Below are 12,852 nucleotides of genomic sequence, written 5' to 3' on the forward strand. Positions count from 1 at the left end.
CTGGTTAAATAACCTTTATTCCCACCCTCCTCCCCTCTAGAGACCTATGGGCATGGAAGATCTGGAGAAGTATGGAATGGTTCTGTATATCTCGCGTGAGGGCGCTAGTGTACACCTGGCTACTCTCTCTGCGATTGCCGCGAGTTTTTTTTTTTAATTTCTGCCGGACGTCAGAGACTAAAGCTATTTTTATATAACCAGCGGGTACGTATGTTCAAAAATTTATTTTATTATGAAAATATCATTTTAAACATTGTCTGAAAGTTGAAAATGTCTGCATGAGGAAAATAGAGGTAAAAACGTCCCTTGAAAAAGGGGTTAAGTTAAAAATCTTTGGGAAAAGGTAACAATGCAAATTAACTTGAAAAGTGTTATAATGAAACCTGGCCCAGAAAAGGATAGTTGTAAACATCCCTTGAAAAGGAATCGATTTAAAATTGTCCCTGCAGAGAAAAGTTTTAAACATCCTGGAAATAGGTAGCAATACAAATTTCCCTTGGAAATGGACTGCATGGAAACAATCAAATGGCAGATGTAGAGTTCAAACATACCTTGAAAAAGGGAAGTGCTTTGAAACCTTCCCTGAAAAAGGTATAGTTGAAAGCTTCCCTTAAGAAAACTTGGACAAAGATCTTCGTATTCAATTGCTGTTTCATAGTTATCATAAATTTATAATGTGACAAGTAGTTTTGGTAATGTTCATGATTTTTAATTTGCACATTTCCTGATATTTCACTACTATCTGATCTGCCTAATTATATGCCTACAGTTTTGCCAATTCATTTGGGTGGTAGCCGGAAATTTTGATAAAATAAAGGATCATAAACAAATATATCAACTAAAGATTATAGCCAAGTATGTCTGGCAAGGCTTGGAGGGACACAGAGGCTTGGGACCCTGCTTGGTACAGGAGGATCAGATGTCTCATGTTGCATAAGAAAATGAGTGTCCTGATCCTAATTAAAACCACAGACTTTCTGTAATGTGGTAGAGTGATAAATACTGTATATACTCTACAGTACTTGAAATTTGACTCCATCAGTTTTCCCTTATGAGTCTTTCTTTTCTCTTTACTACTCATTTCTACATAAGAAAAGGAGCACCCCGATCTTAATTAAAACCCAGAACATAAAGCGCTCAATGTATTAATTTATCCTTATGCCTTCTAGTTATTGAAGACATTTCACTCTAAAGACACACAGAGAAGATAGCCAGATACCAACTAACTTATCATTTATGTCCAGGATTCTCTGGATGTATAAAAGAGTAATAAAAAGTAAGGGATTTATTATCAAAATAATTTCCTAAACATAAATAGTGTAAATGAGGCTTCCTATTGGTTAAATATATATTATGATGTCACTGTACATGTATCATGTTTAAAGGTTTCAAGAAAATTTATCTTAATTTTTTGTTTCAGGCATTGCCAAGGTTTATTATACACCAACAAGTATGTACTGCATTGATTGAATCCTACTAGGCCTAATTGCCGACATCCTTTGGGTATTTTTGGCTAAAGACTAAAACAACCATCGTAATGGAAGGTAACGGTATACACCCTATTCCCCATTTTGTGTTCCTTGATTCAACAGTCCTATTACTATCCATTATGTTTGTGATATGACAGAACTGCTTTGATGAACAATAGTAATGTGATTCATATGAATTTAGCCATATGGCCTGGAGGTTATGGCAAGGAGCAATTACAGAAAACATCCTGCAGTATTATATTCATAGCAATTTTACCCCCATTTTAACTTATTGCATATTCCTTGGTGTCTGTACCTTTTGTTAGTGAATACATTCCTCTTTAGTCTCGCTAACTGTTTTACTCAAGTCCTTGTAAATACTTGAGTAACTTTGTCTTTCTTTCCTTTGGATTTTTCAATTAGGTAGCCCATTTTACTGTCCAATCTCTGTTTTACATTATAGCGTAACTGCATGGATTTCTTTAGTTGCTTTTGGAAGCCAAAAGGTTTTAACTGCTGTGATATATATCCCCATTTATAAGTCCAATCCAGTCCTATAGCCTAAAGTTCAAAAGTCTTAGTAAGGTCTTTCTAGTGCAACATAATTAATACAATTGTGCAAATTGTTATTTGTTCTAACACCTACTACAAACCATTACGCTCTTTACAGTGGATATTATTTTGGTGAAAGCTGAAACTAGCTAAAGACTTTTTAGCAATATATTACCCACCTCTAACTACTGGGGAGTAGAACAAACTCACCGGTGAAATTACGTCGCTTTTTACTTTGGCTCAGTGGAGAACGGACGTGCTGTCGTTTTATCCAGTTAACCCTATTCTTACAAATACAAAATGGCCTAAAAATTTAAAATTTCTTTCTCTTTTTGAGAGTGATTGTATTGTAAGGCTCTACAATGCGAGTTTGTCTTGGCATTGAAAGACTTCACTGCTGCATCTATATGTCGGCCCCAGAGATGGATTCTCATTTCCTTTGTCCTATGCACAGGGGTCACTCCTGCATGCAGAAGTCTCCTTGTTAGGGTTGTCTGAAATGACCATCCTCCCAGTGGCTGAGGTTCGGTAGGCGGCAGAAGGCCAAAAGGGACTCTTCTCCTTTGGGTCATCCAGGAAGGCGAGGAAGCCCTGGCAAGTATTCCATCGGCTTGTTCCCTCCACTCTGATTCTGCTTGATAGGTCTCCTCTACAGAATGGCTGATTAAGAGTGGTGGCTGCTTGACCCCAGACAACCTTATGGTTCCGAGGACTCTGTTGCTTCCCCTAGTCATGTGGTGCTGCCTATGGCCATAGAGGAGTCTCTCTCAGCTGAAGAGCTTTGGCCTTCCTTGGGGCTTTCAGGTACCCCCCTCTAAGGAACGGCTGTACGAAGTTCTGCAGTTAGGGACACAGCAGGAGCGCAGACCTTCCTCCCCAGGGGTTCAATACAGTTTTCCCCTTCAAGACTCCAGAGGTAATGCACCAAAGGAGTGTCCCTAGCTATAACAACCTTTGCTTTTGCTCTACCACCCTTCGCTCGTCCTGCACAGCATGTTGAGGATTCATAAAGTACAGTCTCCCCCCACTCTTGGGGGGGGGGTAAGAGAGACAGGCGTGAAAAGCAAGAATCCGTGAATACTTGCTGCCCTAGTGTGGCTTACCACCTAACCTAACAACTCGCTGCCAATTGCCTACGCGCGGTCAATTAACACATCAAGTACAGTACTGTTTAGTATTATTTTTTCTTGGTTTATATCACAGTAGAAGTATTGTATTAATGAATGAAAACATTTCAGCAAGTGTGCTACATTTTGTACATGATAAGGCTACGGTACAGTATACTGTAGTACTCATGCAGAACGGTATGTAACACTAGTCATCGGGACACTTGACAGCAAAATACTGCTGTTCCTATCTAACATAATGCTCGCTAAAACTGTAGTATATATTACTTTAATATATGTACAGTACTATCACTACAGTACAGCTTCATTAGCTAAGGTAACACTCGTACTGTACTGTAAATGTTCGCTGTTTTCGGCAGGATGACTCGCACAGTTTGATAACTCCCTGCACATGTCTACATTTACATATTGTAAAGTACAGTTGTACTATATATGTACAGTACTATACAGTATAGTTAATAAACATTGGGATGTCTCAGGTTTTTTGCCTCCTACGAGGGAGAACTTGATGTTCTGTCTATGCGCCAGCACGTAGCTAGTTCAGTGCAGCCTTATTCATCTCTGTACGAGCGAATGCCGCCTCCTGTAGGAGTGCAAAAGGCTGCTAGCCAACCTCCTGCTGGAGGCATGACGAGTAAGGGCGCTTTAGCCCATGTCGCTATGGCGCATCAAAGCACAGACCCTAGTCTCGCGGGGGATTCTTGCACTGAGCACTAGCAAGGTTGGTGGATGAGCTTCTCCGCCTGACGAAGGTCTACACGCAATCTCGGTTGCTCACCAACCTCCCAGTGAGTTCGCAATAACTTGCTCACCCACACGTTATGCGTCTGCATTGCTATTACCACAGGTGCGCACTACCTTGCCATCACGCTGCTGGGGCAGCGAGACAGCAAATACAATTGATCGCCACCTTGCCTGCGCAGACTTATACAGGTGCTCGCTAACGTTCGCCTTGCCATAATGTGGTACAACGATGGCACTCTGGGGATCACCAGTTCAGGTGACACACCCCACTTTTTACGCCCAACAGTACAACCACACCCAAAGATTTTCACAAGGTGGTAACTTCGTTACATCTTCGTGCCTGAATGATATTCAGCATCTCTTCTCAGAGAGAGACTTTTCGTAAACAGTTGTGAAGATGATGTCAGGATACCTCCGGGAGTCGTCCTCAGCCGTCTTTCAGGCTAAGTGGGCCATCTTTTGTGTTTGGTGTCATGGAAGGGGTATTGCTCTTCTTGACGCCATTATCCTAGTGATAGTGAAGTTCTTGTTATACCTCAGGGAGAAAAACTGTTCACTCTCGATGGTGAAAAGTTACCGCTCGGCCTTGAGCCTCTCCTTTAGATTAAGTGGAGTTAACATTTCCTCCTCGACGGAACTCACTCTCCTCGTGCAGTTTCAAGCGCACATGCCCCAGCCGGAATGCAGACCTCTTCCTTGGAACATAGTATGCATACTACGGACCCTGAAAGGAGCACCTTACGAGTCACTGTGTCAGTCATCAGACAGCTACTTGACGTTCAAGTCCTCCTCCTAGCCCTGGCCTCTACAAAGAGTCGGTGAGCTGTATGGTGTGTCGCACGAACTCACCCATTCAAGGGGATGGGGACAAGTGACAACTTCATCCCTGAGTTCGTTGCCAAGACTCAAAATCTGGCTGTAATGAATCCTAGATTCTGGCCCTTTTGGATTTAGTCACCATTCTGTAACCAAGGACCCATATCAGCTGTTACTATTCCCTGTAAGGGCGCTGACGAGTTATCTTAAAATGCAGAAGCATTAGTACTTCCCTGATATTCAAAAAGACCTGCTATACTGTGGTGCAGGTATTACAGGTGGGTGTTTGGAAGTGTCAAACAACCTTCACAACCCACTACTTCAAGACGTAACCCACAGGAACCTAGGCATGTTCTCCATAGGTCCTGTGGTGGCTCCCCAACTCGTGGTCTGAACACTTCAGCTTCCTTGTATTACAAGTAGCAGTCAGTTGAGGGCATACATTAACAGAAGTAAGTCCTGAATGAATGTGAGAGTGACACCTCTTCGTTCTCGCCTCTTGGTGTTTCAGCATCTGAGGAATTCAAGCTGACTTCCTCTGTCTATAGATGGGTACCATAGTCCCTTGTGTTATCTGATATATTTATTCTGTATATATTTGCTATGATCCCGTTCTCCCACTGAGGTGGAGTCAGGCAATGTGTAGGCCAAGTGTGGAGTACAACTCGAAGATTTTCTATACCTGGTCAAGTCAATGCTTAGATGATACATGATCACACTAATTGTCCAGGCCATTAACTCTCGCACATTTCGAGAGTTAGAGCAAAATGGTTTGTATTAGGTTGGAACCGATGACATATATGGAAGTACTGTAACTTATTTTTCCTAACAATACAAACCTCAATCCTACAATCATTGAATCCCCCTACATGTGATGTCATTTCACTGGTGTATGCGAGTGGGGTGGCTAAGCTACTACCCCGTTAATGGTGGGTAGTTATATCTTGCTGTAACATTTTTGGCTAGTTTCAGCTTTTGCCGGAATAATATCCACTGAAGAGCTCAAGGTTTATATAGTTAGGGAAAATAAATCAATTCCAAATTTGTCATTTAACATGTAAAAATATTGAATAGGTCCTACAATGCAATAGTTTGTACATGTAGAGAAAAACTGCCAAATTAGTAAATGTTAGATATTTTAACTAAACAACTAGGAATGTCAAGAGCTCTATACTGTACTGGTGCTAGGTTTTTAAAATCTTTTTAAAATATTGAAATATTTACTCGATACAATGACTTGTGTGATATTAAAAAAATTACCTAACATAATAGCATCCATAAATACTGCATGTTTTGCTGTCCATTAGTTAATTTTGTACTTAACAGATCAGTATACTAGAGCTATTAAGACTATCCTTGCTTATTTCAATTCTTGATCAGTATACTAGAGCTATTAAGACTATCCTTGCTTATTTCAATTCTTTAAGGGCTTTCCAAAAGTTAGTCTTTTTCAATTTGTGGTAAAATTTTAATATGCACTCATATTTGTTTTGGACATTCCCTCACAACAGTGAATCCGTTTCTTTATCAAAATTATATTAGAATCAGTTTATAAAGGTGAACTCGTGCCTTACTTGTCACTGTTTTAAATGTATAATTTTTCTCTAAATGTTCATTTTGATAATTTAAGGATTAAAATGCAAAAAAATTTTAAGGATAGTGAAAAATGAAATTTAGAAATAAAGTAAAATATTTATTTGTACCTGAAGTTTTTTTTTCAGTACTGATTCAAGTTTTCAACTAAAAAAAATGGAGTGTAAACCAGACAATATACTTTTGGTGGTCTGCTCCCAACATCCAAAACACACAAAATGACAAATCTGTCCCCAACCAGTCATTCTTGGTATCATTTGTTACATAAAAGAAATGAAATATAACATTTACAATTTTTCCCTGGCATTTTTTTAATTCCAAACTTATAAACTTCTACAAAGCTTTCCACCATTCACGGATACAAAATAAAATCCAAATTTTCTCAGATTTCACAATCTTGTCTATAACAGCACAGCTTATTCTCGATTTAAATTTTTATAAAATATAGTACAGTATAACAAGATTCCACTTTCAGCAATTTGAAAAATAATTCGCATAGTAAAATAGCTGTTATCTCACTACATAAATAAAATTTTAAACCCTTCCTATGATTACCATATAATTTTATTATAGTAAGGAAAAACTACCTTCAACAAAATCTATCTGTTAATACTGTACCGTTTATATTTTAAGCATTCCGAAATGTTTACTGGTATTTTAAGACTTGCTGATCTTCACAAGTCAATTACATTTAAAAAATATAACAATTCAAATATGAAAGGGGAGAAAACTAACAGGGCCTCTAATTTTTCTTAGTACAAACATCTGAGCTTCAATGAAATTGAAACTTTCAAAACGTTGGGTAGCATTATGGCAATCACGAGGGCATCCTTTGGTAAAATACAACAAACACATTCTTTATATTGTACTAATTTTTTGTATTACTGTGTCATTATTTAGAACGAATAGAACACGAACACTCGACCAAAATGGTCTTGGTATTAAAATGCCATTAAATTTAATCTAACTCCTTTATATTAACTCAAGAGTTATCTTACCGTCACTTTCAAATGCCTCGATGAAGATACTTGGAATAGCTGGTTTTGATGACAGAGCCAGATGTAGGTACATTTTATATAATATGCTGCAATCCAAACTCTCACGGAAAATATGAAGCTGCAATGATGTGACACAGAAACACGTGGTGAGCATGGTGTAAGACCCATCCGCTTCATTCACAAACTAACACGGACCACTCTTACCTCTTGATTTTGTGTTTAACGTTAAAAATTTGTAGAGATATTGAAGTCACAAGTAAACATAATAATAGTTGAAACACTGATCATTTTAGAAGGAAAGACTATACATATACTATAGATATATATCTGTCTGTTATGAGAAGGTTATTTGAAATAATCATTATAAACTGTCAACATAAACTTTCAGACTGATTTAAAAAGCTTAGAGCTCAAGAAATCTGCTTAAAGGAAGTGTATAGAAAGTGAAAAAATAAATACAGTAGTTGGTGTCATAAGTAAGTATACATTAAAAGTAAATAATTTATATAACAGATTTACACTAATATAAGCATCTGCAAACAAGAATAAATAAAAGACTATAAACAATAGTAAAATTCAACCGAGGATAAAAGTCATCTGTTATAACAGCGTGTCGGCAGCTGGGTCTTCACAATTATTGTCAGCAGCACGCAGTGTAGATGGATGGGGAACACAGACTTGAAAGGCCTGAGCAAGATCAATAAAACAAACTGCTCAGGTCTGTGGGATACTTGCAAAGTCTACTTGTACACATAACCATGTGTATGAATTAATATATCAGAATTTGCTATACAAAAATGTCTGTTCATCTGTACAAAATTTGGACAGTCAAAGCGGTTCGTGACGACCACTTGTAGATCAACGGTGTAAACTACAGGTTTTGCCCCCCTTACCACATAGAGTTCGGTAATAAAAGAGCATAATTGGTGGCTAGTCTCTTAGAGAGCAACTGCAATCCACCAACATATAGATTCTGAAGAAGAGCATGATGAAAGCCAAAACAAACTCTTTCCACCTCGCCTATTCTGATTCTGCCACACCATTCTCCACAACTGTACTTTCTTCTTCCACACCAACCCCAACCTGTTCAACTTCACCGTCAGTTCTGGTCCGTTTTTGAGGTGGTAGGCCATCAACTTCATTGGTAGTGAAGTCTCCTTCCCCAGAATCTACCTCTCCATCCCCAATCCCTACACCCACACCCTCGGCCCCTTTCCCCCCTTCCTCCATTTCACTCTGAGTCCGTTTGCGTCCATTAGTGAGAGGAGCTGGTGCTGCTGCTGCTGAAGCATCCGATTCAAAAGCTTCACTATTAATCTGTGACTCGTCATGTGTGGCATCCCCATTTGGCTGGGGAGGCACTAGTGGCACTTCTGTCCGTTCCATCTCATTGTTTAACTCACTATTGCCCTCTTCAGTCAATATTTGGGAACCAGAGTCATCACCAGGTTGTGATGCCGAAATCTGAGTAACGGATAACTGAGAATTGAGCTGAGCAATGCGCTCCTTTGCCTGCCTTAATTGCTGCTGTAGGTAATAGATGGTCCCTTGCATACCCTCTGTGTCTTCATCCATTTCCAACAAAAATTCATCCAATTCTGAAGAAAGAAAAATAAGTGTTACTACCATTTTGTACGTGATTATACAGTCAATAAAGAATAACACCTACAAACAAAATCTCATGTAAATTTATTTTTATTCAGATAATCCAAAGCAGCAAAAATTTTCAAAATGATAACTTATTATAGTATAGTATATCCACTGTTGAAAAACATTAATAACGATTATGAAATACATCTTTAACCAGACAACCAAATCAACTATACATCTTCAATGTACAGAGCAAATTATTCACTTTAGTTATGGAGGGGTGAAAACTGGAGACGTTGAAGTTCAATAATTAGGTTGTAACAGACAATACCTCAGTGGAACCCTTTACAAAATACTGTCAACAAAATCTAGGATGTGAAGGCAAGGCCTCCTTACTGCAAATCTCACTATAGATATCCCTACTCATTAAAATACATTGGAAGTTTATATATGAGAAAGTGAAAATTTCAATGTTGAAATATTTAACCTATATTAACCCATCATTAGCTTCAAGGCTACTAAAGACCACTTAGGTCTCATTCTACTATTGAATAATGCAGTAGTGAATCTTAGCTGACTTGGTGCTTGTTTATTTAAGATAACCCAACATGTTTCAGTCCTCAGTTTCATAGTTATAGCTCAATGATATCAGTGGTTATAAGACAAGAAATGTTTATAGTACTGTACATCTAATCACTAATAACAAAGTTGTTTTTCTCAGCATAGCCTTTGACAAAATCTGTACATCTAAAATTCCTCTCCTAGCACAAGTCACATTATTAAAATTCAAAGGCCTAATAAAAGAATCCAATATTCAAAGTTAAGGAAAATGTTTCAAAATATTAAAAAGGAAAGGAAGCTGTGTAGCAGTACGAGAAAATTAAGTTAAAAAAAACAGACTCAACATTGTACTGTCAAGATCAGAGAAGCATATATTGAAGTTCTGCATATTCTAGCCATAAATAACCAATGCTACTCATTCTGCTGGGATTCTTTTATGATACTAGGTTCTGAAATAACTGGTACAATGATGGTATAGTGAATTATGGACTTAGTTTTTTTTCAAGTTTGATGAGGAACTGTCAAGGTCAACCCATAACTGCAAATGAATTGCTAAATCCTAGTTATCAAGTAAAAGCCATATACTGTATATCTAAAACTGGTGATTTCTTATATAAACTTTCAAAAGAAATGAGGATATATTTCAAATGTTTGGCATAAATCCCGAATGCAAGGGGGGGGGGGTCAATCTTATAACCGTGTGAAAACACACACGACTACAACAATTCACTTTAAAAAACCTTTAATATGACAGATTGAACTGAAATTTGATAGTATTGTTAAGACAAGGAAAAATATTTTATTACTCTGATGTGAAGCTTATATTTAACATCTGTATGTTTAAGATTACTCTATTGCTATAATATTTGAGATGCTTCTTTTGTTTCCATTCTTAATAGAACAGGCTCTAATAATATGACCTATTGCCCCACCTTCACTTATCTCTACAATCTCTTTTCCCCTTCTTTTCTATGTGCACTACTTTTGTAACATTTAACGTTTTCCGAGGTGATTTGTACTCTATTCAAGTCTTAAAATCATCTTACTAAATGACTGGTCTTCCTTTCACAACCAGTTCTTGTCTTCATTTATACTATAGAGTTGCAGTTTCCTATCCAAATTTCTGAGTTGCAGTTTCCTATCCAAATTTCTGAGTTGCAGTTTCCTATCCAAATTTCTGAGTTGCAGTTTCCTATCCAAATTTCTACCTCATCTCGTAATGTTCTTCCTTCTTTCACCAAACAGGAATTTTGTCACTCTTACTCTTCCTATCATAATCATTCTTCCTTTTAGTGGCAGGTTTATTGCTTGCTTACCTTTCTTTTCTTCTAGGCCTTGGCTTAGAAAGGACATTGGATATTGCCCATCCTTCATCCTTTACCATTTAATAAACATTACAAACCATTTACTGTTGTTTTAATAGAGATCAACTAGCATTAGGTAAAAATTCTTAAGAAAAATTACACTGATTACCTTTCAAGTTAAAACATTCCCTTAAAACAAGTAAAACACACCTGAACAATTAATAAACTCCATTACAAGGGAGTTGCACTGTTTATAAATATAAAATATCCTTCTCAAAAGGCAAGATTATTCATTAGTAATTCATTGAAAATAACATCGCTGGTATAAGAAGTTTTATGTTCACAGTGTCATAATGTTAACAATAACCTAATTGGTAGGTAAATATCCGAGGTTATTATCAACATATTTCTTCAGGCAATAGTATTTGATTATGGTAGACAGAGAATGAAAAATCTTGAAATATGTAACAAAGTGACTGGTAACAACCCAAAAGAAGTAAACATATCTGCAGATAAATTAGGCCTTACTTCAACAAATTCCTATTAATTTTTATTAACAGCACTTACCCGATTGAGATTTCTTAAGCTCTTCACTAAAATTTCTTTGAAGAGCTAGTTCACCTTCTAATTTAGCCAAACGACCAGACGTTATCATTCTTCCTAATTCTTCATTTTCCTTGATAAGCAGACGACACTTGGCCATCAGTTGTTTGCCAGTATTGCTGAAAAAAAAAAAAAATCTTTACTAGAATAATTATCTCAAAATGAAAATAATTACCCACCAAATTCACGAGACCATTTCAGTCTCAAGAATAAATGGTAACAAAGATGCAAAATATAATCCAAAGGATTCCGGTATACCGTTTACTGGAACACTGTAAACCCAAAACTTGCAACTTGTAGAAAAACTGCCAACGAACATTTCAAACAACTTAAGACATAACCCTTTTTTATTTACTATATCATCTTTAGAGGCCAATACAGTACATTTTATGTACAGTAAAGTACTTAAAAAGACATGATAAATGCCTCTAATGAAAATGTCAGAGGTGAAAACTATAAAAAAAAAAAAAAAAAAAATTAAAATTACTATAAATTATGAGAAAGTATCCTTATTACTTAAGCTTTATTTTAAAACTACTCACTCCTTACCATAGTCTGAAAAGTTTACTTCTACATAAGGATATACAGTAATAGCAAAAAAAAAAAAAAATTTATTGTAATATCTATTTTTCAAAACACACAGACAGTTATCAAGGGACATGTCTGAGATTCGTCCAATGGTCAAAATATGAATGTTTCCATAGAATGTTTTCTGGCTAGTCTTGTAAATAAATGAAAGGTTATCATAACAAATTCGGTTTTAAAGTGCCCATCTCAACAGTGTTTGTGCTAGACTGGTGTTCTCAAATGGCAGGTTTGTGTGTCGTGTAATAAGAAAAAGCCCTTGTTCTTGAGATGGAAAAGATGTCAGAGGTGACTGCTCCCTAACAGATGGGTATAGATCAATTGTTCATTCCCTGAGGAGCTAAGCAATTTGTAACTTTGTGAATGCTTTAACATTACATAATACCTTCGCCAATTTGTGGATGAACGGTATTTATAAAATATGTAAAATTTATAAAATATTTAAGCAAACTTGGATGCAGTGCTCCTAAAATTTCATTAAACAAATTCCTTCACTAGTTACACAATGAAAGGATGATCAAATGTAGGGAGAGTTCATCTGGACTCAAGTTATGGAAGACTCGTTCTCCCTTTGGGAGTTTGCTTATTTCCCTGCAATACTATATAGTTTTCAAGTATGCTCCTTGTATATCAACAATAGGACTGATGACAAGTATACAAGATTAGAGTAAGCTGGTCAAGGCACAAATCACCACGACATACTACAATTCTCAGGTTAGACAGTTTGATGCAGTACCCTTTTCCAAGGTCAGTTCTTTCCTTTTCGCCCTAACATACAATGAATATTCTGGCATCTCTATATACTGTTTTCAGCTTTATACACTAGAGCACTTAATATACATTTTGAGGGTAATAACATTCCAAATGAACAATGAAAAAACAGACAGTCCCTAGCCCCGGGAAACATGAA

At 36.9% G+C, this 12,852-nt stretch overlaps 2 protein-coding genes and 1 long non-coding RNA gene across 4 annotated transcripts in view; 2 read left to right on the forward strand and 1 right to left on the reverse strand.

Annotated features, from left to right (window-relative positions):
• Positions 1-12,852, forward strand: part of Sans (SAM_USH1G_HARP domain-containing protein Sans) — a 202,394-nt gene that overhangs the window by 136,251 nt on the left and 53,291 nt on the right. The window lies entirely within an intron of this gene.
• Positions 1,416-6,598, forward strand: LOC137652480 (uncharacterized). The gene is made up of 2 exons (XR_011046323.1): positions 1,416-1,544; positions 6,430-6,598. It is a non-coding gene; the product is annotated as an uncharacterized lncRNA (long non-coding RNA).
• The window catches only part of LOC137652477 (pre-mRNA-splicing regulator WTAP-like), a 140,116-nt gene continuing 135,050 nt past the window's right edge, over positions 7,787-12,852 (reverse strand). The window contains exons 5-6 of the mRNA XM_068385910.1: positions 11,322-11,476; positions 7,787-8,897 (exon numbers count right to left, since the gene is read on the reverse strand). Of these exons, the coding sequence (XP_068242011.1) occupies positions 8,320-8,897; positions 11,322-11,476 (733 nt within the window). The 3' untranslated portion in view covers positions 7,787-8,319. The remainder of the gene's footprint in view (positions 8,898-11,321; positions 11,477-12,852) is intronic.

The sequence above is a fragment of the Palaemon carinicauda genome, chromosome 13 (assembly GCF_036898095.1).
Source record: "Palaemon carinicauda isolate YSFRI2023 chromosome 13, ASM3689809v2, whole genome shotgun sequence".
In the NCBI taxonomy this organism is placed as follows: Eukaryota; Metazoa; Arthropoda; class Malacostraca; order Decapoda; family Palaemonidae; genus Palaemon; species Palaemon carinicauda.